The sequence below is a fragment of the Aspergillus caelatus genome (genome assembly GCF_009193585.1).
Source record: "Aspergillus caelatus strain CBS 763.97 unplaced genomic scaffold BDV27scaffold_35, whole genome shotgun sequence".
NCBI lineage: Eukaryota > Fungi > Ascomycota > Eurotiomycetes > Eurotiales > Aspergillaceae > Aspergillus > Aspergillus caelatus.
The window spans coordinates 33504-58464 of NW_022475298.1; the positions used below are offsets into that span (position 1 = coordinate 33504).

General features: G+C 46.7%; 7 protein-coding genes across 7 annotated transcripts; 6 read left to right on the forward strand and 1 right to left on the reverse strand.

Moving 5' to 3' along the window:
• Positions 1-3102: 3102 nt before the first annotated feature.
• Positions 3103-3438, forward strand: BDV27DRAFT_154899 (uncharacterized protein; the record flags this gene model as incomplete). Its single annotated transcript, XM_032072044.1, has 1 exon — positions 3103-3438. One exon carries the CDS (start codon positions 3103-3105, stop codon positions 3436-3438), a length of 336 nt encoding a protein of 111 aa, XP_031930546.1.
• Positions 3439-6964: 3526 nt separating this feature from the next.
• BDV27DRAFT_71896 (uncharacterized protein) lies at positions 6965-8261 on the forward strand. The gene is made up of 2 exons (XM_032077398.1): positions 6965-7584; positions 7633-8261. Exons 1-2 carry the CDS (start codon positions 7168-7170, stop codon positions 8122-8124), a joined length of 909 nt encoding a protein of 302 aa, XP_031930547.1. The 5' UTR covers positions 6965-7167; the 3' UTR covers positions 8125-8261.
• A 1336-nt stretch (positions 8262-9597) lies between these two features.
• On the reverse strand, positions 9598-12570 carry BDV27DRAFT_169606 (terpene synthase family protein; the record flags this gene model as incomplete). The annotated part of the gene is made up of 4 exons (XM_032075080.1): positions 11750-12570; positions 11594-11699; positions 11253-11539; positions 9598-11199 (listed from the first exon to the last, which is right to left on the reverse strand). The coding sequence occupies exons 1-4, from the start codon at positions 12554-12556 to the stop codon at positions 9598-9600; spliced, it is 2802 nt and encodes a 933-aa protein (XP_031930548.1). The 5' UTR covers positions 12557-12570.
• Positions 12571-13762: 1192 nt separating this feature from the next.
• On the forward strand, positions 13763-15653 carry BDV27DRAFT_169608 (putative cytochrome P450 oxygenase; the record flags this gene model as incomplete). Its single annotated transcript, XM_032075081.1, has 4 exons — positions 13763-15025; positions 15089-15196; positions 15257-15423; positions 15479-15653. Exons 1-4 carry the CDS (start codon positions 13928-13930, stop codon positions 15651-15653), a joined length of 1548 nt encoding a protein of 515 aa, XP_031930549.1. The 5' UTR covers positions 13763-13927.
• Positions 15654-16509: 856 nt separating this feature from the next.
• Positions 16510-17319, forward strand: BDV27DRAFT_142749 (sulfotransferase family protein; the record flags this gene model as incomplete). The annotated part of the gene is made up of 1 exon (XM_032069997.1): positions 16510-17319. The coding sequence occupies one exon, from the start codon at positions 16510-16512 to the stop codon at positions 17317-17319; it is 810 nt and encodes a 269-aa protein (XP_031930550.1).
• Positions 17320-18208: 889 nt separating this feature from the next.
• Positions 18209-19375, forward strand: BDV27DRAFT_142750 (FPP/GGPP synthase family protein; the record flags this gene model as incomplete). Its single annotated transcript, XM_032069998.1, has 4 exons — positions 18209-18328; positions 18385-18539; positions 18608-18934; positions 18991-19375. The coding sequence occupies 4 exons, from the start codon at positions 18209-18211 to the stop codon at positions 19373-19375; spliced, it is 987 nt and encodes a 328-aa protein (XP_031930551.1).
• A 4055-nt stretch (positions 19376-23430) lies between these two features.
• Positions 23431-24915, forward strand: BDV27DRAFT_154905 (putative APSES transcription factor Xbp1; the record flags this gene model as incomplete). The annotated part of the gene is made up of 4 exons (XM_032072045.1): positions 23431-23764; positions 23814-23929; positions 23985-24069; positions 24122-24915. 4 exons carry the CDS (start codon positions 23431-23433, stop codon positions 24913-24915), a joined length of 1329 nt encoding a protein of 442 aa, XP_031930552.1.
• Between the last annotated feature and the right edge of the window lie 46 nt (positions 24916-24961).

Genomic DNA, 24961 nt, shown 5'->3' on the forward strand with positions numbered 1-24961 from the left:
TTTTTTTTTTTTTTTGGATTTCACTTCAATATGGCCTCATTTCCTATCTTGTCACGTATACCATGCTTATGCGTCTGTTCGAGATTGCAAGGAAGCGTATAGAGTGGCAGAGAATTCAAGATTTTAATTAAGACATCAGAGCATAGATTTCCGCAGTTCAGCTGACGCCCAATAAGGTTTGTTGACCTTCAGCCAGCCCTGATGTCTCCCAGAACCCATGCAGATAATATTATCCAATCATACTAAATACATGATAGTTACGGTTTAACTTTATACTAAGGATGTGACAATTTATATGGTGTCATGTCATATTCTGCCAACTTCCAGTGCCACGCGAAACCGGTAAACCCGCTGCGAAAATATTTTCAGTGTTCCGCCATTTCAATTTCATTTCTAGCTACTAATTCAAGGCCCGAATAGAACCTGATTTTGCACCTTATCTATGTATTGGATTAGGTCTGATACTTGCCTACCCTACGATGCAACCGGAAGGTGAGACGAGACATTGCGGCCCGGGCCGAGCTTACCTGGAATGATATGAAATGATCCATACCCGTCAGCGCCGGAAATGGGTACAACGCAGACCTTTAAAATTCTCAGTGAGGTTCAATCTAGGTACTAGTTTCCTTGAATTTACCTTAGATACATTTCAAATGCCTATAGGAAAGAGGCCACGCTTGTTGTTCTGCTACCTTATTCTACCATTTCACCCCATAAACGATATTTGATGTGGCAGATACGAATGGGCCACCTATGTATTGGTAGCCCTGCAGGAAGAGAAGGGTCCACCAAATGTGCTGGCTGCTGACTCTCTTGTTAGAATTTGTATCCTGCACCCCCCTTATTATTCTGCTTTAACCCTTTCATCTAGCCCTTAGGTAATGCATTATACATTGGTTTTGGTAACTCAAACTTTTCTTTCACACACGACTGGTTACAGGGTCTTAGGTTATCTCCTCACTTAAGTAGCGGATAGAGCTTTAGTACCGATATACAGCCACCAATGTACGGAGGCTGCCAAAAACACTGGATCACTTTGGGGTCCTTGGGAAGTTGATTTGCTTGTGCCCTGATGTAGTGAAAGGGCAATAAATAGATAAATGGAAATATAATAGGGCAATTAGAGCTTTGTTGCCAGGACTCCCCTCATATCAGCTATTAGTGAGAGATTCGCATGCACTAGGACCACGTAGAAAGCTAAACTGCAAAGCCCGCTATGCGATATAGAGCATATATGACAGCATCTACAAAATACCCGAGAAGCAGCTACCAAAATTTTGATTCCTCTCCACTTTGGTTCACGCGGTAGCAGCGCTCTACCCGTATTCTACAATCTTAGTCCAACCAAGACACATGCCAGATGTCAAAATATGGATTGGACAGCGTCAGCCTCAATCGATTCTAGTAGGACGGGCCGTAATGTCCATCACGCTAAAACCCCGAATTGCTCACGGTTGACTTTTTGGTCACTCAGATAGTATCTTCGGTCGGTGATATGCTCGCTGCCACGCTGATATTCCATTTATCTACATTATGGCTCGGTTAACTGCGCAAGGATGGGAAGTACGTACTAGGAGCTTCTCGTCCGTGCACTCCGACGCTCTTCCCCCTCCCGGATCTTAATTCCGTCGTTCTGGTAGCGGAGATCAACCAATTTAGTCCCTGATACGTCCTAGCCCCTACTGCAGAGAATATGCACGTATGGTATCATTGCTCTTCATGCAGTCTTCATTCTCATTCACTGTACATACCCGCTAAAGCAGGTGATCGAACCGAGCGGACGAGGGGCAGCGATCCAGCGTTCTATTTACTGGAGGCGTCTTTTACCCCCGTATTTGATTCTGATGCCTAGCTAGGTGTATCATGTTGCTGACCTTTACAATCCACTACTATCAGCGGCTACTACTCCAGCAATATGACGTCAAAGGTTATACTGGATGTTTCCCATGGTTTCTCGGTTGACCAGTGACCATCCGCCCTCGATCAGCTTCAAGATTGTTGACCTGGCCACGCCGGAAGATGATAGTCGCTCAGCTAGACAGTGGCACTGCCAATGACAGTCCAGCATTAGTCCCCATGCTGATGCAGTGACACGTATGATGATGAGTTGGAATGCAGTGCATCACGAACAAGATTGTTATTCCATTTACTATCCCCATGCTGCAATAGGGCTACTCATCTTATTAATTAGATTTGGTATCCACAATATCAACAGCCAATATAGGAAAGAAGAGATGCGACAAATTTACGTTTACTGGCTTTTTACATACATATCGGAGAATCAAGTGCCACGTCACGGACCGCTGCTGCAGGCCACATTTGCCTAGTAAAGCACGGGCCTCCACACCCCTTCCCCGCAACAAATCCCTACAGTAAAACCCCTCTATAAGCAATCTAATTGGGTGTCTGAAATCGATTACCATACGAAATTCCTTAGAATCCTCAGGGTTTCTAGTGATCTGTATAGAAATTTCACTATAAGCAATCCCCCGATAGAAGCAATTTGAATGGCTTGCTGAATTAGTTGCTTATAATGGGGGTTTATGGGTATATGTTATAATTAAGTAAACCAAGGACTATCTCCGTGTGATATCTCCTGCATGGCCGACGTCGCTAGACATATTGGCTCTATAGACTCTATGTCAGTGGTTTCTGCAAGGCAATGATAAGTCAAGTCCCGTCGCGTCCCCTCCTCGCCTCCCCCAATACCACGGTTGTAGGCGTGACTCATCTTATTTCTCTGAACGGACAAAAATGCCGCATTCTCTGATGTGATTTCTGCATGGCTGACGTTACTAGACATGTTGATCCTGTAGGATAATCTGTCATTACCTTTCGAATTAGGTCAAGCCTGCCCGGACCCCTCTTCGCATCTCTCTTTGGTACAATACCTGATCTCTATATAAACATGTCGTTTTTCTCTCTGTGGATTCAGCTTGAGAAGAAAACAATCAAATCGCAGAAACCAACCAGTCAACAAGTCCCAAATTATATCTTATACTATCCTTTCTCGCTGTCAAAGTGAGTCTAACCGGCGGGGATTGATAAATACTTTATCATGCCCCGTCTTTAATATGGGAAACTTATTCTAATATATACTAGATGACCGCACAAGGCAGCCTCGACGGATTTGGTCAGAATTTCCAAGGCAGATTCTTTGCGGAGGGCAACCAGATTGAAGTGACCGGCTCATTCTCCCAATCAGTGGACAATTTTCAGGCATTTACCGTGACCCTCACCTACGAAAGTTTGGCCGATCTCCAAGGTACTTACAACATTGTTATTGATGACCCGCCGTCATATATTGGCGCAGCCGACTTGAAACTTAATCTTAAGAATGTCCAAAACAAGACAGTCTCAATCAGTGGTCGTATCACGCCACCTATCAGTGGAAAGCAGGCAGTCTCAGGCTTTATCCGCTTTGGCTGGGCGAGGTAATTTGCTCTTGGCTTCTATCACAAGAACCTGGCATGGAGATGGATGAGTACGGAAAGAAACAGAAGATCATGTCTAAAGCCATCTGGCTATCGAGTTATAGCCCACCATGTATCTAGCCCGCACTACAAGTTTTCAGAGGTCTAGAGGAATCTAGATTTGGTATGCCCTGTTGAACTAGATCTGCAGCAATGTGCTTGAAGATCTACTTAGTATAGTCGTAAAATAACGCTCACTATCGAGAACCTGTTACTTTAACTGGGAACATCCCACTTCCAGCGTGTAGGCCACACTTTTAATATACTGCAACCGAAAGGGATTACCCCATTCAATTCCGCTCCAGTAAGGGAGTAAGGGATGTTCTATTTATTCACTTCAGTTTAGGAAGTCATGAGATATGGGTCATTCTATTTATACCCTTGCCATCACCCCCCTCCCTTGTCCTCTGTTATGATTCCGCCACCTCTTCATCAATGCTAACAATGGGGAAATAGCGAATTGATTAAGTTTGCTCAGGGGCATTCACACTATACATACCGCTAGCTGCAAGTATATGTATCCTGGTCTGCTTTTCTATTGATAAATACGTCGCCTTGGCTCGTACCTAGACACCAAAAAATAGAACTGTTCCTCACCGATAGAGGTTTATTCAATTCTCAGTCATTGTAAGTCCCCGGCCTCTACTACTCCAGTTGTCCTACTCGTGGTAGTAAGATATACTCTAACTTCAGAAATAGATGAGCGAAGGCAACAGCACTATCAAAGGGGGGGTTGATGGAAACTGGGAGGGTGATTTTACCACTGGGAACGGTTTTGGCATTCAGGTTACTGGAACATTCTCACCACCGATTCCCTTTTTTGTTGAGTTAGCCATCTTGCAGTATACTGAGTTGGTGGCCTTCATTGGCACTTTAGACATGACCCAAGGCGCAACTATGGGCCCAGCTACTATAACGCTACCCTTCATCACCAGTAAGGGTCATCCCGTAACAATTCTAGGTCCACTTGTCCCACCTCTTCCTTACCCTGAGCCTGTTCCTATCAAGGGAAAAGGAACCTGGACAATTCGTTGATATATATATATATGTATATATCTATGTCCTATGGACTCTAGTGCGAAGCTTCTCGCGCGGAATAGGGGCTTGGGATGGTACGTTATCGTGTACATGATAACCTCATTGTGTAACTAGGCTTGTGGATCAGGCAACTCGCTATTGTCTAGAAAATCTGGGATAGGAATCGTTATCTTACTACTTATAAACTCTCCAACTAAATTATAATTAATGAGTGAGCTCACAAACGGTCGGTGTTGTCACAATCATACACGAAACACTACTTTATGCACATTTTCATTAATATTTTCATCTCTCGATCAGGAAGAGCGCTCTAATACACTGTATATCTCTAACTTGTAGTATGTTAAAATCATAGTATAGATGTAACTGTATACCCCTCTCTCTGTCTTTCCAGAGTCTCAAGATACTGCTCTGCCGTCGAGTTAGAGTTCCAAGCCATAACCCGTACCACGCAAGAGGCATACTCCCAGCCAGTCATCGGCTACTCATACACCGCAGCAGGGCTTGCAGGGCACCAACAACTCTCCCGCAGTCAAACCGTGGACTGTCCCTCAGTAGACCCAGTAGTACCTGAGCCACCTTGTAGACAGACTATACTGCAAATACGGGAACATCATCCAGGTCAACCAAGGATACGTTGGGTGATCAGTATCTTCGCATCCATCCAGCAGCTCCTGAATTGCATCCCCAAAACGGGTAAATCACGCAGTGATCCAGGTCCTGCTCGGTGAGCTTTTAAAGAGTACAGCCAAATTCCAAAATAGTCATCAAGGCGTTGGCCCAAACTTCTTGTTAGCTTCTGTATGCCACCTAAAGCAGGAATAAATTAAAGTACCTACAGAAAAGAAACTCTGGGCTGTCCCACACGCTACATGGGACAGTACAATCTTCATGAACAATTCCTCTAAATAAGCCAAGCCTCTTAAGGATCTGGATGGCTTCAGCGTTGGAAAAAAAACTCCATTTACTAGGCTGGGTTATGGGTGTCTGAGAGCACTTGCTCTAATAAAGGAGCGGCTTGAACTAGTTCCAGACTTATATATTATTTGCCTTGGGTTTGTCAACTTATGCACAGGCGACCCAGGCATTCCAGATGTTCTCCCTGCGTGAGAATGGAGAGCAGGGGGAGTACTTGGCCCAGGGAAATGCGACCAAGATTTACAAAGGTTTCAATCAGTTGCATCCAGGAAAGGCCAAACTGGGGTGGCTTGAGCATCAGTGCTGGTTGCTGTCGGTGTGTCGTTCTCGACAGCAGCCATGATAGTCAAATTGGTTAAATCGGTGAATCGAGTCGATTGACAGATTTACCCTTACGAAAAGCAGTAGCCCGGCTTTGATCTCGGTTTTATAGGAGTCGGCTTGAATATAAAATAGTATCTTTGGCGGACTTCCATTTGGGGTAAAACCCACCGAATGAAAGAAAGAAAAAAAAAAACAAAGAAAAAAGAAACGGAACCAATGGGAGATAATAATTACTCGCTTAGTAGTGATTCAACTAAATGCACCTCCGGATCTTCTGGTCTCGTCGTTGTTGACCAGGTTCCTGTCGCAAATGTGGAAAAGTTAGATGTGTGTACAGAAGTACATTAGGGCTTGCAGAATGGTTACGGTCCAACATCTTGAAATTATAAAATTGGGACTCCTGGAAGTAGCCATTGTTTCTGATCCTGACCGAATTGACTCAAAGGCCTGTATAATGCGCTTTGGGGCACAATAATGGCTATTTTCTCCCTATATGTGTATATAGTTCTACAGACTAGTATGCGCTGAGTACAACCGTCCAAAGCCGAACCCCCCCCCCCCCCCGATTGCTCTCTGCCGAATTTGGATGAAGCTGGACATCCCGACGCCTAAGCTACCCAGGAAAAATGATAGAGTCCTGATCTAGTTCTGAGGTAAGATTCAAGCTACCGCGCACTTTCCCATACAAGAAATTCAGCCAGAAAACAGCCCCAGGCCGCACGTCCACCAAGGCGCCCCGAATCAAATTCATTCGACACCAACGACGAAGAATATCCGTGCTTCCTGAGCTGCCCTGCTTCTTAATTGAGTTTAGGAGATTCAATGCTTGAGGTCTTCAAAGCATGTGCGCGATGCTGAAGAGGAGTCCGAGGAGATACAAGACGAAGGCTGCGATAATGGTATGCCACCGATGGGCCACGGGAAGATTCGCAATGGCTGTGCACCAGGTTATCGGGTATATGGTTAAGATAAGAACCATGCCCCGGTTGTACCACACGGTAATATAAGATGGGAGAAGGTGATCGGCAACGCCGACGACCGAGGGCTCTAGGTAGGGCTTGAAGTTAGAGGCCCTCAGCGATTGTGAAAGTAAGGTAGGACGAGGTAGTGAGAAGAGGAAGAACGCGAAGGAAGACTAGTGCTGCCATCTTCACTCAAACTGATGCTTTTCCAAACTATTAAATGTCATTACTGCCATATTTCCTCGTGAATTCTCTTATACCTCACTCACGCTGATCCAGGAGTGACTGACCTGCATAAATGCACATTCGGCGGGTTTTGCCAAAAGCGGTTAGAAGAGGAAGAGCCCATTCACTCATTCATTCATGACCTCTCAATAGGTTCATTCGGTCCCAACTATGCTACTCCCACTTCCCACTCATGTTTGTATGTGTGAAACTTTGACCGAGAAGAAATGAACCGCCCGTATGATCTGATTGTGTATGGCGCCACCGGCTACCTGGGGTCTCTGGTGGTGCAATATCTGTGGACTCATGGTCCGCCAGCCCTCCGATGGGCTGTTGCTGGCCGCAGCGAGCAAAAGCTGGCAACCGTTGTGAACTCTTTGGACCAATCCCAATCCCACCGCAAGCTACCTCATATCATGGTAGTTGCCCTCAGTGGCGAGGACTTGGGGCGCATGGCCTCCCAAACACGCCTTGTGCTCAACACCGTCGGAGTATGTCCCTTACTTTTTTGCAAATATGGGACACCCGTTGTGGCAGCCTGTATAGAGCATTCCACCGCTTATGTGGATTCCACGAGGGAACACATTTGGACGCAGCAGCTGGCAGCGCAGTGGCACGAAAAGGCGATGGCCCACAAGGCAATTGTATTGCTCCTCGCAGAACGATGTATAAAGAGATGATTGACAGAGCAGATTATTCCACAATGCGCCGTGGAGTCAAGTCCCCCGGACCTTATGACGCTCCTTCTGGCACGGAGACTGCGCCGTCCTCTTGGACCCATATTCTTCACAATTCAGCATTCCTGGACCGGTTACAGCGGGGGGACCATTGCAAGCATCCTCGCTGGTCTAGAGACGTACTCGCCCCGGCAGATGATGGCTGCCAGTGCACCACGCGCATCCTGTATCCCAGACACCGGACCGCATCGGCCTCATCTCGCTCCGAGCCTCCCCGTCCGGCGGGATCGCTTTCTCGGCGACCTCACTTTCAACCCCTCCGCGATGACGGATCAAGCTGTCGTCATGCGCACCTGGTCACTCCTACAGCGATACGGGGACCGAACCGAGCAATATGGGGATCGATTCAGCTTCCAGGCCTATACCACTGCGCAGAGCTGGCTGCAGGCGTGGTCTTCGTTTCTCACCATGTCCCTCGCGGTACCTCTGATATCCCGACAGCCGTAGGGGTGGGCTGAGGACGGTTGTTGTAGTCGGTATGAGCGAGAGTACTGATAGAGTTGGAACGAACATGCTCTCGCGCACTGTCCGGACGACCATCCTCTTCTGGTGTCATTTCTAGAGCACTTAACGATCGTTTGCGACGCTTCTGCTGCGCGTTATTACGCCTGACCAGCGTTTCATCAGCAGTAGTCTTTGCTGGGCGGCCGCTCCGCGATGGAGGGCTCCAGATACACTGACGGTTCAGACGCTGACATCGAATACACACAGTGCAGTTTTCTAGTTTTGTACAACGCAGTTTTTGAGCATGACACTGGTCGCAGGCAACGCGGCGCGCAGACGGATTAACAATGACTCCCACATGGGACGGCATGGTACGTATGTAAGGAGGTAACCGGAAGAAAATGAAGAGGAAGAGAAGCTGAATCGGAAGAAATGCCCCTGTCTTTTGAGCATTTAATCCCACTTGATTTCACAGCCCAAAGATGGGAGTTTCTGGAGTACCAGGTATGTGCTCAGTGAGCGATCAGTGAGTGTCCTCTGGCGCTTACTGACGGAGCGCTCACGTGGTGCCCTTACAAAAGTGGCGGCATCCACATCGGGCAAGCCGACGGGACTTCCATTGCAGAAACAGAACTTCAGTTATAGTATATCTACTAGCGAACTGTTTTCCTGCGGAAACTTTGGGACTTTCTTCTTCCGGAACGGGACTAGCTCAGGGCCGCTTTTTGCTCAATGATTGCTCCCGGAGCGTGGGGATAGACAGGAGTGCGTGTGCTGAGCGCTCCCAGAGTATTGAACCAGTGTGCCGGAGCGATCCGAGATCAACAGAAAGTAGTTGGTGGGCTTTAATATTAAATTTGATATGACATTCTTCGTAGTGTTATCAAGATTGACTTACAGAAAACACCCGAGGGCGTCAGCATAAAGGCATACACATCCCAGAGGTTCCCAGGACTGCTACTGTGGCTGCCCATCTGTAACTTAGCTTCGAGTGCATGTTACCCATCGAAGGCTTGATGTTCTCATATTGTAAATATTTTGGTGATCTGCCAGATTGTGCAACACGTCTGACTATATCCAGCCCAAATTCATGACGATATCGACTTTTGGCTAATGGCGTCTTGAGGGGATCTCTTTTATTCGATACCATGTTTCCGGTAAGATGAATTTACATGTACTATTGAGGTAGTCTTTTTGATTATCCATTGCTCCAGCATACAAGACATCCATATAAACACACTAGATTGGATTGACTACATATCAGCTTATTGACTGTGGTCTAGGCACCACAATGCTCATGCAACATCTTTGCAAGACCCGGAAGGACCAGGGGTATGGTTAATCGCCCTATACTGAGCATCGTATTATTTGTAACACGGACTTTTCCCAAGGAACTAGAGGCCCGTTCTTTATTTGCGTGCTGTGTTCTTCGCTAGCAACGCCACAGACATTCTATCTCTTCCTTATACCCGCTGCTCACTTCGCCGTGGTGGAGCCGAAAGCATACGTAACACACGTTTCAGAATAGATCACACAACAGCGGTAATACATCTGTAGGTACAGCGAGATCGTTCGACGACCAGAATTTTCCAAGATCCGTGTTAAGTCGTCCAAACACGATAAAGTGCACTTGTGTTCGTACTCCGCGAGTTGAGTCAATTGCGTCTCCACATCACCATCTGACTTGATACTTTGGGGAGACGAGAATTCGGGAAAGTTGACTGAATTGAGGTTTGATGCAAGGCGGTCTCGCTCAATACTTCCCAAGTCATTCCAAAGCCTACCTTCTATGGATATCTGCCTCCATAGCTTCTCGGCAAGGTACTTTTCTCTGGCTGTAGTGAAGACATCTCCACCGTTCCCAATCTTACAGATAAGGTATTTGGAGACAAGCGCGCTCTTGACGTCATGAACAGCAGATGTATGTAACCAGTTATAGAATGTCTGACCGGTACCAAGCGTAACACGCTCTGTGTCAGAATGTGGAAGGCTGCCGTTGAGTGACTTGTGCGCTTTAGCTTGTTGTGTAGCAGCCAAAACCGCCATCTTCAGTTCTTCTTGTAGCTCGCGTCTATCATTTGGACTTGTGTTTGGCTTGAGATTATCATCCAAAACAAAACGGAACCAGACTCCTATGTTTTGTTGCATGCTCTTGAGGAGAGTAAGAGTTTTCTCATCCATATCAGAGATATTTGTTCCAGATGAAGGTCCGTGGAGAGAATTATCTTTGTAAAGAGCAGTTTCGTGGCAAAGTTCATCAATATAGCCGGCTATTATGCCGGTGGTAGAATCCGGTAGATTCACCAAAGACTTTTCCATTAATTCGTCTTCTTGGAATATGCCAACGGAAAGTTCTGCCATGCTGTAGATTATCCGTGTACTCAGGAGATACTCAGGGCTTGAATTGTTAGCCAGTATCCAGAAGCAGGCGGCATATTTGATGTATTTATCTCCAAGAGCTTTTCCGGTCGAGAATACATCCAGCATCTTTAGCTTGTAACTAAAAAGAATCGCCTCTATAACTGAAGCTTGGATAACCCACTTCGGTGTTTCCATCTGAGATGGCAATCGAGAAAAGTACTCGGCCATCTTAACAACCATTGTTGTTGATATGTCAACGAGCTTATGTGGTATTTCGGCAGATTTGTCGACAGTGTCCTCAGCTTTCACAGCAGCTATGATATAGGAGTCTGACACAGTCGGTATGGTATACAAGGTTTTGTCCAACCAAAGCTGATCGTCTGTCTCTGACCGCTGCCCTTTGGTAAGAATAAACTGGATACCTCTGCTAATTGCATTTTCAACCTCGGCCGATATCATATCAGTGAAACTAAAAGATGCCACACTTTTTAGAATCAGGAGAGCATAGGCGGTCTCTTCAGCAGAGTCCGAGATTCCCCAGGATCCATCTTGATTCTGGGTGCGCAATGTTCGGCTTAAGGCCTGACAAAGCGTGATAGGAAGTTGAAACTTCATAAGATCGTCGGGTAATGCGGCCAGATGTCCTTCGCTCCAGCGCTGGATATAAGACATCAATGCTTCACACATCAGCATCGTCGGATAATAAGGCGAGATGTTCTAGTAATGTTAGAGCAAAACCCGTATTTTCTACGATTATAAGTTAGACATACCCATTTGTCCTTTACCATTCGGTCACAGTTAAACCACGCCTCGCACAGGTAGCGAATACATTTTTCAATTTGTGGCTGGTAGCGATCATCGATTGAAAGCAACACCAGAGCAGTAAGAACGTTAGCATTGGTACTTATGCTAGTATGCGTCTCGTATAGATATGTTGTAAAATGGCTTTCTCGTTCAAATTGATCGACCAATGCCTGTGGCGAGTAGTGTATTCCCTGAAGCGCAAGGGCTGCTAAAGCCTTGGCCGTGTCATCCGCATCAGGACATGCCTTCGGGACTATTCACAGTATATTAGCGAAAGAAAAAAACGTCTAGAGTAAAGACACTCTACCGAATCCTACTACTCCATGCAGCTTAATCTCGCTTTCGATCTGCTTGCCAATTTCTTCAAGTCTGCTGTTTGGTTTGATGCCATGGCATATTAAGTTCGTTGTCACCTTTCCTGGATTAGAATTTTCATCATATTACACACATGAATAAAACATACCCATGCCCATTCAAAAACTGTGGTTGGATATCCCGCAGACACAAGCCCTGATCCATGACCAGCTCCGTTGGAGATTGCACACCGAATGTATTCCTCGGCCTCATCATCCCACACAGGATTATACATCAGATACGCTGCTGTCGCCGATGGCGATGCTAACATGCTGCCAAGAACTTTATAATGGGCCAGTCCTTTGAAGTCGATCTTCCCAATCAAAGCTTCTAATGAGTGTAAAAGAGAAGATTGTGGGCCACTGAAAATAGTATCCAAGTTGATCTTTGAAAGCTTCTTCGACTGAACCTTGATCAAGTATGTCCGATCAAAGTCGAATGTGTGCCCCTCCGCTTCCAGGAGATCAAATATCGCTGGTAATCGAAGCTCCAGACTAACAGGCAAAATACATGTTGCTAGCAGGTGATTGAGGCTTTGCAAAGCTGTATCTAAATATGTCTTCGCTTTACAGATCCTCAAGTTGAGGCCTTGACGGTCTGTCTCAGAGGAGTCTCTCGCATGTCTTTGTAGTGCAAGAAGGGCTGTCAAGGTGCTGGCAATGGAATCCAATTCCGACGTGGCTCCACCCCAACTACCACATTCGTTTTGTTGCTGTAGAAGGGCCTGAAAGGCAGCTGGAAACGCCCACAGGGACTTACCTTGGATGGATTTTCTGACCATTGCAATCCATGCGGTATCGTATATATTGCCAGACATGGTACCCAGTCCATAGGTTGGATGGTAAGACTTATCAAAACTCTCCAACAAACTTCGCTCCTTCATATCGACAAGGGCCGCCACTGCATTGTCATTCATGTTGCTCGATGGATACCTAAGCATGTAAGGAAAGGAAACTGTAGGTGAATGGCTGATGGGGTTGGAATGGGTTCAGACATGCCTGGCTTTGGCTACATCTTAAATAATAATTACCAGCATGCGTCTACTTAGACCGGAATACAGACCGTATGAGCCTTTCACTGGCTTATCTTTTAGATTTCGATCGACATAATACGTCGCCATGGGATTGAGGGAAGAGAGGACTGTGGGGCCTCCTGGAGACGGGTTGCTGGTAAGTTCTTTATCGTGTAGTAGTTTTGCTTATTTTTCAGCGGCGCCTCACATCCTCCAGTAGCCACCGGTATGTACCACGTAAGAGTTAATAATATGGCGTACGCAGTAAAACCTTGACCTCGGCAACTCCGATATAAATCCCCATCCAAAATTACTTAAAATGACATCTAGTGGATCTAACTAGTAGGAAAATAGTCCAATAGTCATTTCAATAGTAGTATTGTAGAAGGGTGCGAGACGATCGTGGTGATCGTCGTCGATCATTTCCTGCTACAAAATTTGCCCGAAGGGTCCGTCCATACTTAATCTATACCATATCTAAAATACCTACACTGTCTGTGTCCGGAATATCTACTAATCAAAGGTGGAAGATCAGTTAACTGGGTAGGGATATGTAGGCTAAGAAGATCAAAGGTAGGGGATATATAACCCAATGTTACCGTTCGGAATCGGAGGCGTTGAAGGGAGAGAGAAGGGTTAAAAAAAAAAAAAAAAGAAAAAGAAGGTACTCAAACCGGATCGCCTGCTTTGCTTTGGAGATACGCCCAGGATTATAGTGGGTGGAGAATACCCTATTTTTATTTTAATTATTTTATTATTATTGTTATTTCTAATATAATTTTTTTTTCCTGATAATTTAGCTTTTGTATCTTTATTCTCTATTTCCACTGTTACGGGTAAGGTGGCCGAGTTGTTCGTGCACCAGGGGCAGGGTATACTGCCAGTATAATCACCCTGCCATTTGATCTGTGATCATCTGAATTACCTGAACTGTTTAAATTACCTGAATTAAACTCAGGATTCTGTGGCTTGATGTAAAACGCCAAGATTTCGGTAAAAATTCGCATGTTTACTGTAAGCTAGGGTTTAGTCCGCCGTATATAAGCCTCCGTCGACCTATCTTATGCTGTGGGTCCCTCGTAACGTCTCAATGTACGAGTACAGGACTCTCAGCTGAAGGTTTCTCGGGTTCAGCCTATAATGTCTCCCACAAAGCACATTTCTCTCATAGACTAGGAGTACCTCGGGCTGTGGAATGCATATAATACCTATACTTCCTCATTTTTTCAGTATGACTTGCGTCCTCTTCTACAGCCTACAATTCCCCTCGAAATCATGGGTGTCATTTCCGCGGTCACGGCTTTGGCTTCGGTCAACGAGAACTTCATTCTATCTATCCTATTATTCTTCCCAGTCGCCTTGATTGTGCGGAGTATATATCGTCTGTATTTCGACCCACTCCATCACATACCTGGCCCTAAGCTAGCCGCAATCTCTCATCTCTATGAGTTCTATTACGATGTCATCCGGGGTGGCATGTTCATCTGGGAAATCGAAAGGATGCACCAAGAATATGGTCCGATTGTACGGATCAATCCCCGTGAAGTCCACATAAAAGATCCGTATTTTTATGACGAACTCTACTCTCCAGCCCAGGGGGGCCGCGACAAGGATCCCAAGTCCGTTGAGATATTCAGTTCCCCCACCGCGTTGGTTGCAACAGTTGACCATCAAACGCATCGCATGCGCCGGAAATTACTCACAAACTTCTTTTCAAGGCGCTCAATCGAGAAGATTGAGCCTGTTATTCACGAGTCGCTTTCGACATTCTTGGATGGCCTTATGAGGGCCTACAAGGAAGGCTCTGTAGTAGAGCTCATCGACAGACTCCAAGGGTTGACCGGCGACGTCATCACACAATATGCGTATGGAGAGAGTTATGGGCTCCAGGACCCTAATAACTTCGGAAAAGGCATTGTAAAGGTTGTTCAGGAAGGTACGGAGGAAATCCACCTGCACAGGTTTTTCCCTTTCATCCAGCGTTCTTTGCGATTAGTACCCTCGGTCTTCATGACCCGGATCTTTCCAGCCCGGGCAGCAATGTACGACCTGTTGGGTGGGGTAAGAAATAAATCAATAGAGGTGCTTCAGCAGAAGGACACGTCCAACCCTCCTGAGAGGATGACCATGTTTCATGCTCTTACAGCCCCAGAGGTCCCCCCTGAGGAACGGACGTTGAACCGCCTTGAGGATGAGGGACTGGTTCTGTTTGCCGCTGGTACAGAAACCACAGCGACCACCTTGGGAGTGGCTCTATTCTACATTCTAAATGATCCAACGGTCCTTACAAAACTCCGCAGAGAGGTTGAGCAAGTCATGCCCACTCCGCAAAGCTTGGCAACTTGGCGGCAACTTGAAAAGCTGCCATATTTGGTATGTACCGTGTATATTTGTGCTGGCCGTTCCTAGGGTCCTGGTTAATAGTTTATTCCACAGAACGGGGTTATTCATGAAGCCCTACGATTTTCCGGCCTAGCTATGCGGCAACAGAGAGTTTCGCCGACGGAGGTATTGAAATACAAGGATTATGCCATTCCACCTGGGGTATGTTCTCTCTTGATAAACCCCACTATAACGGCGGGCACCACTGATCAACGCAAGTAGACTCCCATTAGTATGCTCCAATACTTCTTGCATACGGATCCAGAACTCTTTTCTGATCCCAAGAGATTTTACCCTGAGCGTTGGATGCTCGCGGCTGAGCGGAATGAAGGGATTTCAAGATTCCTGGTGACATTTGGCAAAGGCACCCGATCCTGTATAGGAATGAAGTAGGTTGGCGTCATTTCATTGAGGCATTCGTCCCACTAACTTCGAACACCACAGCCTGGCCTATGCAGAATTACATACTGTCCTAGCCGCCGTTGTCCGTCGATTCGACTTGGAGCTATTCGAGACGACTGCGGAGGATATCCGTTTTGTGCGAGACAAACTGCTTCCACGGGCCAAGGATGGTCCTTGGAGAATCAGAGTGAAAGTTGTTGGTATTCGTGAAGAATAATGCCTCGCTGCTGTGTATAGCAGTGGAAGTACTGCTAAAAAAAAAAAAAAAAGTCATTCTCCATGCTGTACACCCTTAACATTGCGCGCGTTCGGGAAGAACCACATTGAGATCTTTCAACACCTAGATTCGTAGATAATTCAGGGGAAGATTGACTATTATTATTTTAACCTCAAAATTTAGTGGTTTATCAACGACACGAATATGGGGTTGATTGGAATTCAGTCGTCTTCGTAGGAAGCAATCTCTCCCAACGATTAACCACTCCCCAAAGCGCGCTTCAGCATGCTGTAGCATTATCGGGCATACAATACGAAGCTGTACTACTCAATCATTACAAATACAAGTCCTCATTGTGTAATTTATTCTCATTCTATGGTCAGCCCAACCCTAGGATGCAGACGGGCGGACAAAATGACCACTCACGCGAACACTTCCATGCCGATCTAGATCCTCGTGCTTGCAAGCAGGATGCAGATCCTCAGAAGAATACCCCAACAAAATACCCCAAAAAGCGGTGAGAGGGAAAGTTAATTCTTCACTAATTTAGGCTTGTAGATCATTTTCTCCGGAAATCACTAGCTATTTCTTGGGGTACTAGCAACTCCTCTGGGCATTAGTTTAAAACGCTAATTTACTTTCCACAATACGTCCGAGCCTCCTTGTATTTTTCAATTTTGAACGGACCCCGAGAAAAAAAAAAAAAATCAACCAAGTTATTCGTAATTATGATCAATTATGGTGTTAGCTGGGTTGAAATATAAATGTCCCGAGAAATGTAGAATGGCCATAGAAAGTCTGTCTCCTTCTTGTGCTGTCTGGAAAATACTGATTATCACCGAATCCAACCTAAACCATGGGTCAAACTGCATCGGCGCCCAAGCCAGGAACCCAGATCCAAGTCATCGGCGCCGGACTGCCCCGTACGGGCACTGCATCATTCAGCACTGCCTTGACCATCTTGCTCGACGGCCCTGTCTACCACGGCGGCACCCAGACAACACGCGGCCCGCCCTCTGAGTTGAAATCATGGGTTCGCATCCTCCGCGCATGGCTGGAGGGCGAGAAGCGCACTGTCTTGTCCCTCATCGAACGCCGTCTTGATGGCTATGCGGCCATCACCGACACCCCCGGTTGTCAGCTCCTCCCCGAGCTGCTGGAGCTTTACCCGGATGCCAAGGTCGTATGTACCGTGCGCGATCCGGTGGCGTGGGAGAAAAGTATGAACCAGATCCATAGCTTTACACGCCTATGGTTCCTCAAGGCTCTCCTCCTCCCGCTACCGGGTATGAGACACTTTGTAGACTTTAGTTGGTTGTTACGCCAGCAGTGGAGCAATCTATATGGGGATGGTCGACGGTTTAATTCAGTGAAGGAGGTCAGTGATACACTTCCCCAGAGGGGGGTCTATTCCAGGCATGTAACTTGGCTGGAGGAGAATGTGCCCGCCGATCGCCTTGTATTTTTTGATGTTCGAGAGGGTTGGGAGCCGCTGTGTAAAGCGCTGGGCAAAGATGTCCCTACGGATATACCCTTCCCGCATATCAATGATTCTGAGCAGATCACACGTACTGCGAAGTATCACATTCAACAGGCCTTGCTCCGATGGGCGGGGATCTTTGCTATCGCGGGAATTGCTATTACAGGCTTTATGTGGCGACGATGAAGTGATAGTGAAGTGGATGGAGTATAGGGGTAGTGGGGCATGACGCATCATGCCTAGGAAGATTTAAACCAGGAAGCCGCTTGATCCATCAGTCCAGGCAGAATCAAGGTGGGGAGAGGCAGCCGTTATGCTGGTTTCTGTGGTGTGTGATTTCGTTCGGCTTCTTTAGGTGCAAGGATGCGCCTTCGAACAATAGAATTCTACTAGCTTGTGGCTTTCAATAGTTAGGCTCGACTAGGGAACCGAATCTGGATTGATGGCCTGCAGGTCAGGTCAGCCCAGCTGCAGTGGACCAAGTGACGATGTGGCTAGCTGAACCCCATAGTACCGGAGAATGATTTTTGTTTCCGAAGAAATGACTAGTGTAAAGTTTAAACGCCATACCTGCTAACAGGGTGGGTAATAAACATGATTACTAGTTCAAAGAAATGATCTTTCAGTGTTACATTGGCATATATGGGAAAATAAATATCATTCCACGTGCGAAAAGATCGTGAGTGGAGCTGTGGCACAGGGGTTATGTTTTGTATACAGCTAGCAATTTTTGTATACGAACACCCCCCCACAGGGATCGGCATGACCTCTCAGATGTGCTGCCATCGAATCTTCTGTCGATCATTTCGGCAGCTAGACCCCATGCGTATTATATACGAGTAGATACCGTTCAAGATTACCCGTGTAAATGCTGTCCTAAATCCATCGTGGATCACCCCTTAACTCTATACATTGCCTGGAATGTTACGTTGGAGAAACTCGATGCAAAGGGGCAATTGAATACATTTTTTTTTCTCCGAGACGATTGAGAACTAGGTTCGCGTAGTTAACGTACTCCGAATCTTTACCTGGTGTCAAGCAGTTGCCATTACTCGAATTGTCCGACCACTACAGCATGACAGTCTACTTCTCAGGGACCCCAAGCATCCAGAAGATGCCGCAGATGATGCCCTCATCAGCCTTTCTCGAGGACTATACCGCCCAGAACGTTGCAGAACCGCAGAACAAGGAGCAGGTTGGTGTGATTCAACGGGAGAGAAGAGAGATTGATATCCCCTAACAGTTTTATAGATTATCTGTGGGCCTCTAGACTACCTCCTATCGTCTGGGGGAAAGAACATCCGAGAAAAGCTTATGCTGGCGTTCAATGAGTGGCTCCGGATTCCACCAGAGAAGGCGGAAATTATAAGCGATATTGTGCATCTGCTGCACACAGCATCTCTGCTGTAAGATTTACCTCCTGATCAAGATACCTTTATTCTATGGTGAACCGTGGCTAATTCGAGTACTGCAGGATTGACGATATCCAAGACTCCTCTAAGCTTCGACGAGGGAAACCAGTCGCCCATAGCATCTTTGGTGTGGCTCAGACCATTAACTCCGCCAACTACGCATACTTCCTGGCACAGCAGAAGCTGTCCGCTCTACATAGCACAAGTGCTAATGATGTCTTTGTCGAGGAGCTTCTGAATCTTCATAGGGGCCAGGGGATGGATTTGTACTGGCGAGACACTCTGACGTGCCCTACGGAGGAACAATACATTGGCATGGTTCTAGACAAGACGGGGGGGTTATTCCGACTCGCAGTCAAGCTCATGCAGTTGGAAAGCCATCATACATGGTACGCCAGTCTAGCCGAATATCATTTTATAAGCGTGACTGACAAAGTAAACCTAGTGACTGTATACCCTTGACGAACACCCTCGGCAAGATCTTCCAGATCCGCGACGACATTCTTAATCTCAAGTCCAGCGAGTATGCCAAGAATAAAGGCTTCTGTGAGGATATCGCGGAGGGGAAGTTTTCGTTCCCTATTATCCACAGCATCAACAGTGACCCGGAGAACATGCAGCTTGTGAATATCCTGAGACAGAAAAGTGATGATGATGCGCTGAAGGCCTATGCAGTTGACTACATCACCTCGACGCGAAGCTTCACCTACAGCTACAAGAAGCTGAACTCATTGATTGCAGAGGCCAAGTCAATGATGGATGAAATGAATGCACAGATGGGCCCCTCCACAGGCATGTCTGTGTTCTTAGAGATGATGAAGCTCAATTAATGCTCTTATACCTTTGTCATTGTATGGCACTCGTATGACACAAAGGCCCGCATGGATTATTCTATACCGCTGTAGTCTTTCCGTTTGTTTCTCTTTTCAATTACATTGAAACAACCGCGTAAGGAATTTATGAGCATGAGATATTAGTCGATTTCTTGAGGCAAACTCTACTGCTGTATCTAGATTAGAAACCGGAGGTCACCAGGATGGTTTACCGCACAAGATCCTATTGACTGTTCTGTTCCTATCTACTTCGCCGATTCATTTCCCAAGACCACCCGACGGGGCCACTTGGAATAGCATGGCAAATGGTGGTTGTCATTTTATATTTCGATAACTCTGCCTAACGTCCTCAGAATGGAAACATGACGTAAACTGCGTCCTTCACGCCTGCCCGATCAACATTACCTCGGTCGCAATCTCCGATAGGATCTACCTTTTATCATATTCGATGGCCCTCCATTTTGCTTTGACTACCTCGCAATTTTTGCGACTGCGGATGGCGAAGAGAGGGTAGTGTGGCGCTGCTATTACATGTGGCTCAGCTCAGCCTCCTTATGCTGATCGTCATATCGATTATTAGTGGCCGATATTCCCCTGTTAGGCAATACTACCTGTAGCATATAATTGTGTAAAGGCGCCAGTATATACTACTGAGTTCTAGAGATCATAACTTATAAACTACAAGCCGTTCTTTATAGAGAGAAGTGTCATAACATTAAAAAGACCAACAGTACCTTTCCACTCTAGGTAAATATAGTCAGGGTTAATGTGCGCCCACAGGAAAACAATGACATAAAATACAGAACAACACAATAGAATCAGTCCCGGACAAGTTCTATACAGTAGATACATACATAACATATCTAGATAATATACTTAATACAGAAGCTATTTGTAATATAGGTATCTATTCAACCCCCTGTATAGGTTATATACACGCAAAAGTTTGTGTTGTACAGCAGCTAGAGTGGCACGGGTTCCCCGCTGGACCCGACCCGAACCCGCCCCAACCCGGCTCCGGGTCGGGGGCGGGGATAGAAGGCAGAACTCGAGCGGGTTTTTCTTGGTATTATAATATCGATTTTCTAGATTTTTTCTAGATTTTTATATAGAGCTAGAATATATATATATATATATGTATTTTTAATATTAATTCTATATATATAGAATTGGTAGAGATATAGAGCTTAAAAGGTTTTTATACTAGGCCTATCTAGGTAAGGGCTATGGTTAATAAGCAACACCTTACTTAATTAGGTTTAGCCTAGTATTGGCGGGGAACCCGCTTGTCGGGGAGGCCTAAACCTAGCGGGTTTTGGGTCGGGTGCGTGGAGACCTATCAAAAACCCGACCCGTGTGCAACTCTAGTAATTAGTAAGTACGTAGCCCGGAGTGAAACAGAGAGCACTCACATACTGCCCTCATAAAAGCGGCGGCATCCGAATCGGGTAACAGGACCCAACTTGCAGCAAAACAGTTCACTTATACACTAGTCTGACGACTCTCCAACAACAGTGCCAATCCATTCAATCGCTCCCTTTTACCTGGGTGCTTCGTTTGTTCGTAACTGAAATGCTGTACCACAGAGCAAGCCAGGTCCACGTGTGATTGCAGCAGACAAATTCAAACACGAAAGAGTGTCTTACAACTCACGCCGTGGTGTCTTATGTTTAAGCCTCTTTTTCGAATCCAACTCACTTCAATTTGGGACTTGTTCGTTTGATATGCTGTCTTTTCCAAGTAAAGACACGGAACGAACGGCCTGAATCTACTCATGCTTCTAGTCTCACTCCAAACCAGGAACCGTATGGTTCGGATATTGGGCTTCCTTTCTGTTTCTACAGCCTACATTTTGTCTCAATCCAGAGCTACTCATCAAATGACTGGCCAAAGGCATTCTAATATTTCTCTGTATTGTGCTTTCCCTACCCCTGAGCTAGAAGTCAGCACCCCCTGCAGAACAGCTGGTTTACGCTGAGTCCCGGATTGCAGACTACTGTCGAGCTTGACTTTCCCGCAAGAGGTAGGCGATCCTTGTCGAAAGGCCTAGGGCTGTTATTGAAAGGGGTAAAACGAAAAAAAAAAGAAGTGCGATGTTCTCATACATTCTGTTGGTTAACATACTCCTGAAGGATCCAGCAAACGGGATCGAAATTGAAAAAGAAAAAAAAAAGAAATGAAAAGAAATGAAAAGAAAAAAGAGGATTTCCATCAATGTGAAATCCTGAATCAAGAAATTAGCAAGGCAAACACTGCGAAACGACGCCACCATGAGTGGGACGTGCAGAGAAGCCTGCGTGGAAGGTTCTTTGATGCCCATAGCCAAGTTGTCTTAAACATTGGATGCATTTATGACAAATAGCTTTGTGGGGACAAAACCTTCAGACCAATGTAGAAGTTGGTTTCATGGATACCGAGCAGCCAGCCTAGTGCGTGGAGTGGTGTTACGCTCGATGAGAGGTGAGGCTTCAGCTGAACTTAGACCAAGTTACCAAAGAGGCATCGCTCATGGCGTGACGTAGCGTTGGCTGACAAAGATGGAGAATGAAATGATCTCAGTACTCTCAGTAACGCTCTGTGTAATTATTGTCCGCGGTATCGGGGCTACTTTGGGCTTCGCTCATGGGCAAGCGGTCAACAGTTGTAGGTTCACATGGTTTATCCTAAGCTTTCTCTACGTGCCCTTACCAAAAACGCACACGCTAAATCGACTGGATAGGGGCTTGGTCATCAGAGATGAATCATTCGTTGGGAAAGTATGCAGGTATCCGTAGGTGAGACCCTCCCAATGACGGCCTCACAAGCCCGGCACCCATTCGTTTATTGGCCGTACACTCATGGGGGTTAATGTCTCAGTGACCCTAGCCCTCGCTCTTTCTGGGAACGAACTCATATACACAGTTACTTTATATCATTCGCGGAGTAGCTCGCACTATATCGCAATGATGGAAAAAGACTGGCAGAAGATTGCGCACAATTGATTGCGATACAAATGGACATCCTCAGGTTCCATGGTTCCACTTCTCGTTTAGGTTTATGCTTAACAGACCGCCGTATCCGTCTGTTTGCATGGCGCGGAGATCAGAATCAACGAAAAAGCAATGAGTGTGGTTTCAGTCCTGCTCAACCAGGTAAGACCGCCACATGGGACGAAAGTGTCTGAAACTGATCTACCCTGTTTCGTTCCTGGTTCTGCGTCATCTTGAGGGGGTAGCTGCAGGTCGGAAGGTGGAACAAGTGAAGCCTCGAAGAGAAGTGAAATCGTCGTTAGCAAGGTCGCCTGCTGGTATCGCAACTGCACAGATCCAGAGCCCGTTGCCGAGTCAATTTCTACTTTTGCCTGGAGAGTACTTACTCAATTTAGCGTGAGGTATGGCAGAATGGGTTCGCCAATGCTGTCTGCCCAATCTGATGGGTGCCTCGTGATGCCCCTTTGGCCAGGTACCGGTGAGGGTTTCTTATGTCGACAACTCTAAGACATGAACCCAGCCCAGTTGTCCAGTGGGGGATGTAGCTGTAAGTCTGGCTCACCGCTGCCTTAGATGGCCCATTGCCTCGAGCAGAGACGGCTTCTGGCAAACAGTGGAGTTATCTAATCCTTTTTGTCGGATGTCGTTAAGTATCCACTCCATGGTTCTAGGTTGCGCCGCTGGATGTACCTGACAAAGAAGATGTTGTGGCGTTGATTACCTCACACATTAATATTTGTTATTTTTTGTAAATCTATGGTTTATTTTTATATTTCTTGTCTTCCAAGTTGTCAGAGATTCAGACGAATGCCCGGAGCAGCGGTAAGCTTGGGTATCTACCCTCATATCCATCTGCTTCCTTTTGCCTCCGTCATTGTCTCGCACATCCCTGATGCGGGCTAGAATCTCTACAACCGTTTTCTGTGGCTGAGGGTCTAATAAGGATCGCTAGTCCTGCGAAGTCAGATAAATCCCTCCCTTATCATCTCGCCACCTTCCACCGACTGCTTTAGTCGGGGCGACACTTTTTTCATGCTTCACTAGTACCTGGAAACACTTGCTGCTTACAAACTCTATCGAGACATGGCATCCATAGAATCACTTCTGAACCCGCTTCCTGATGCAAGAGAGTTCTCTCTCCCAAGCCCGGCTCCGACGAGCTCCGACCCGGTTCCTTGCAGTGAATCACGTCAGAAGAGACCAAAGATCGCGAAGGATGCTCCGATCTTCCACAGGGGAAAAATTAGGGGGGAGCTGCGGTATCCACCCTGTGAGGAGCGCAGCGAAGCACTAATTAAAGCGCATCGCGATTTCCAACTCCATCCCATGGGAGATATCATCAAATATCCTAGACACATACCCTATAACAGCGACAAGAAGTCGTTCCAAGAGAAGACGGGACGAGAAAGCTTTGAAGGTATGTCGTGCTTATCTACGTACAAAGACAGCGATCCTGATATCCACAGTGTTTCAGTATACGTTCAAGATCCCAGGCCAGGAGAAGCAATGGACCGTGACGTGGGACTATAACATCGGGCTTGTCCGCACAACACATCTTTTCAAGTGCCAACAATATTCCAAGGTATGTGTATGCCCATGACAACGGGCGCGGGCTCGAACTCACCGGAGGATTTTAGACCACTCCTGCCAAAGTCCTGAATGCGAACCCCGGTCTTCGCGACATCTGTCACAGTATCACAGGCGGGGCGATCGCAGCACAAGGTACCGATCATTTTCCATCACCCAGTATTTATAACCAACTAACCTTCGATAGGATACTGGATGCCCTTTGAAGCCGCAAAGGCCGTCGCCGCAACTTTCTGCTGGAATATCCGCCACGCGCTCACACCGTTGTTCGGCGTCGACTTCCCATATCTATGCGTGCCCCCCACCAACGCTAGTCAATACGGACACATGCTCATAGATCGGGAGATCGTGCAAAAAGCCACCGAAACCGCGAAATACTACCGAATGCTCGAGCTCCGCGCTCCGGTAGTCACCTCCCTCCGACCTATCTTCCACCCACCTAAACTCCATAATGGCGAGCCCGATCGCTCTACCTCATCTCCAGAGCGCAGCACTCCAGACATATACCATGGAACCCCAACCAGTCCGGTCCACAACACATTCACCCCGGTGAACACACCCCGCAGCACCGAAGCAGCATCTTCGAGCCCACGGCAGGTCCTGGCTTCTCTTTCGAGTGTGCGCGGCATAACCAACGACGATAGTAGTTCCGAGGTGACCCATTCTTCTACACCGTACTCTGAGAGTATGGACACACCGACTGAGTGTCTATCTGACTCTGATGATGAGTATCATGCTAGCGACGGTGCCGATGGCAATGCCATCAGCAACATCATCCAGCCGCAAAATACCTCAACGAATGATGATGACGAATACAATGTTGAGACGTGCGCCCGACGAAAGTACAGATCGGCGCTCTTCGCCCGGGAGGTGAAGGCTGCACATGCTCTGCTTAGTCTGTGCATGCAGGATGCAACCGGCAGCGACGAGGAGTATGTCTGGGTGGACTGGGGAAGGAAGAGACGCAGGGCGTCTGCTTAGTCGGTCTTTCTATGATGGAGAACTTACAGCGAAGAACCGAAATGAG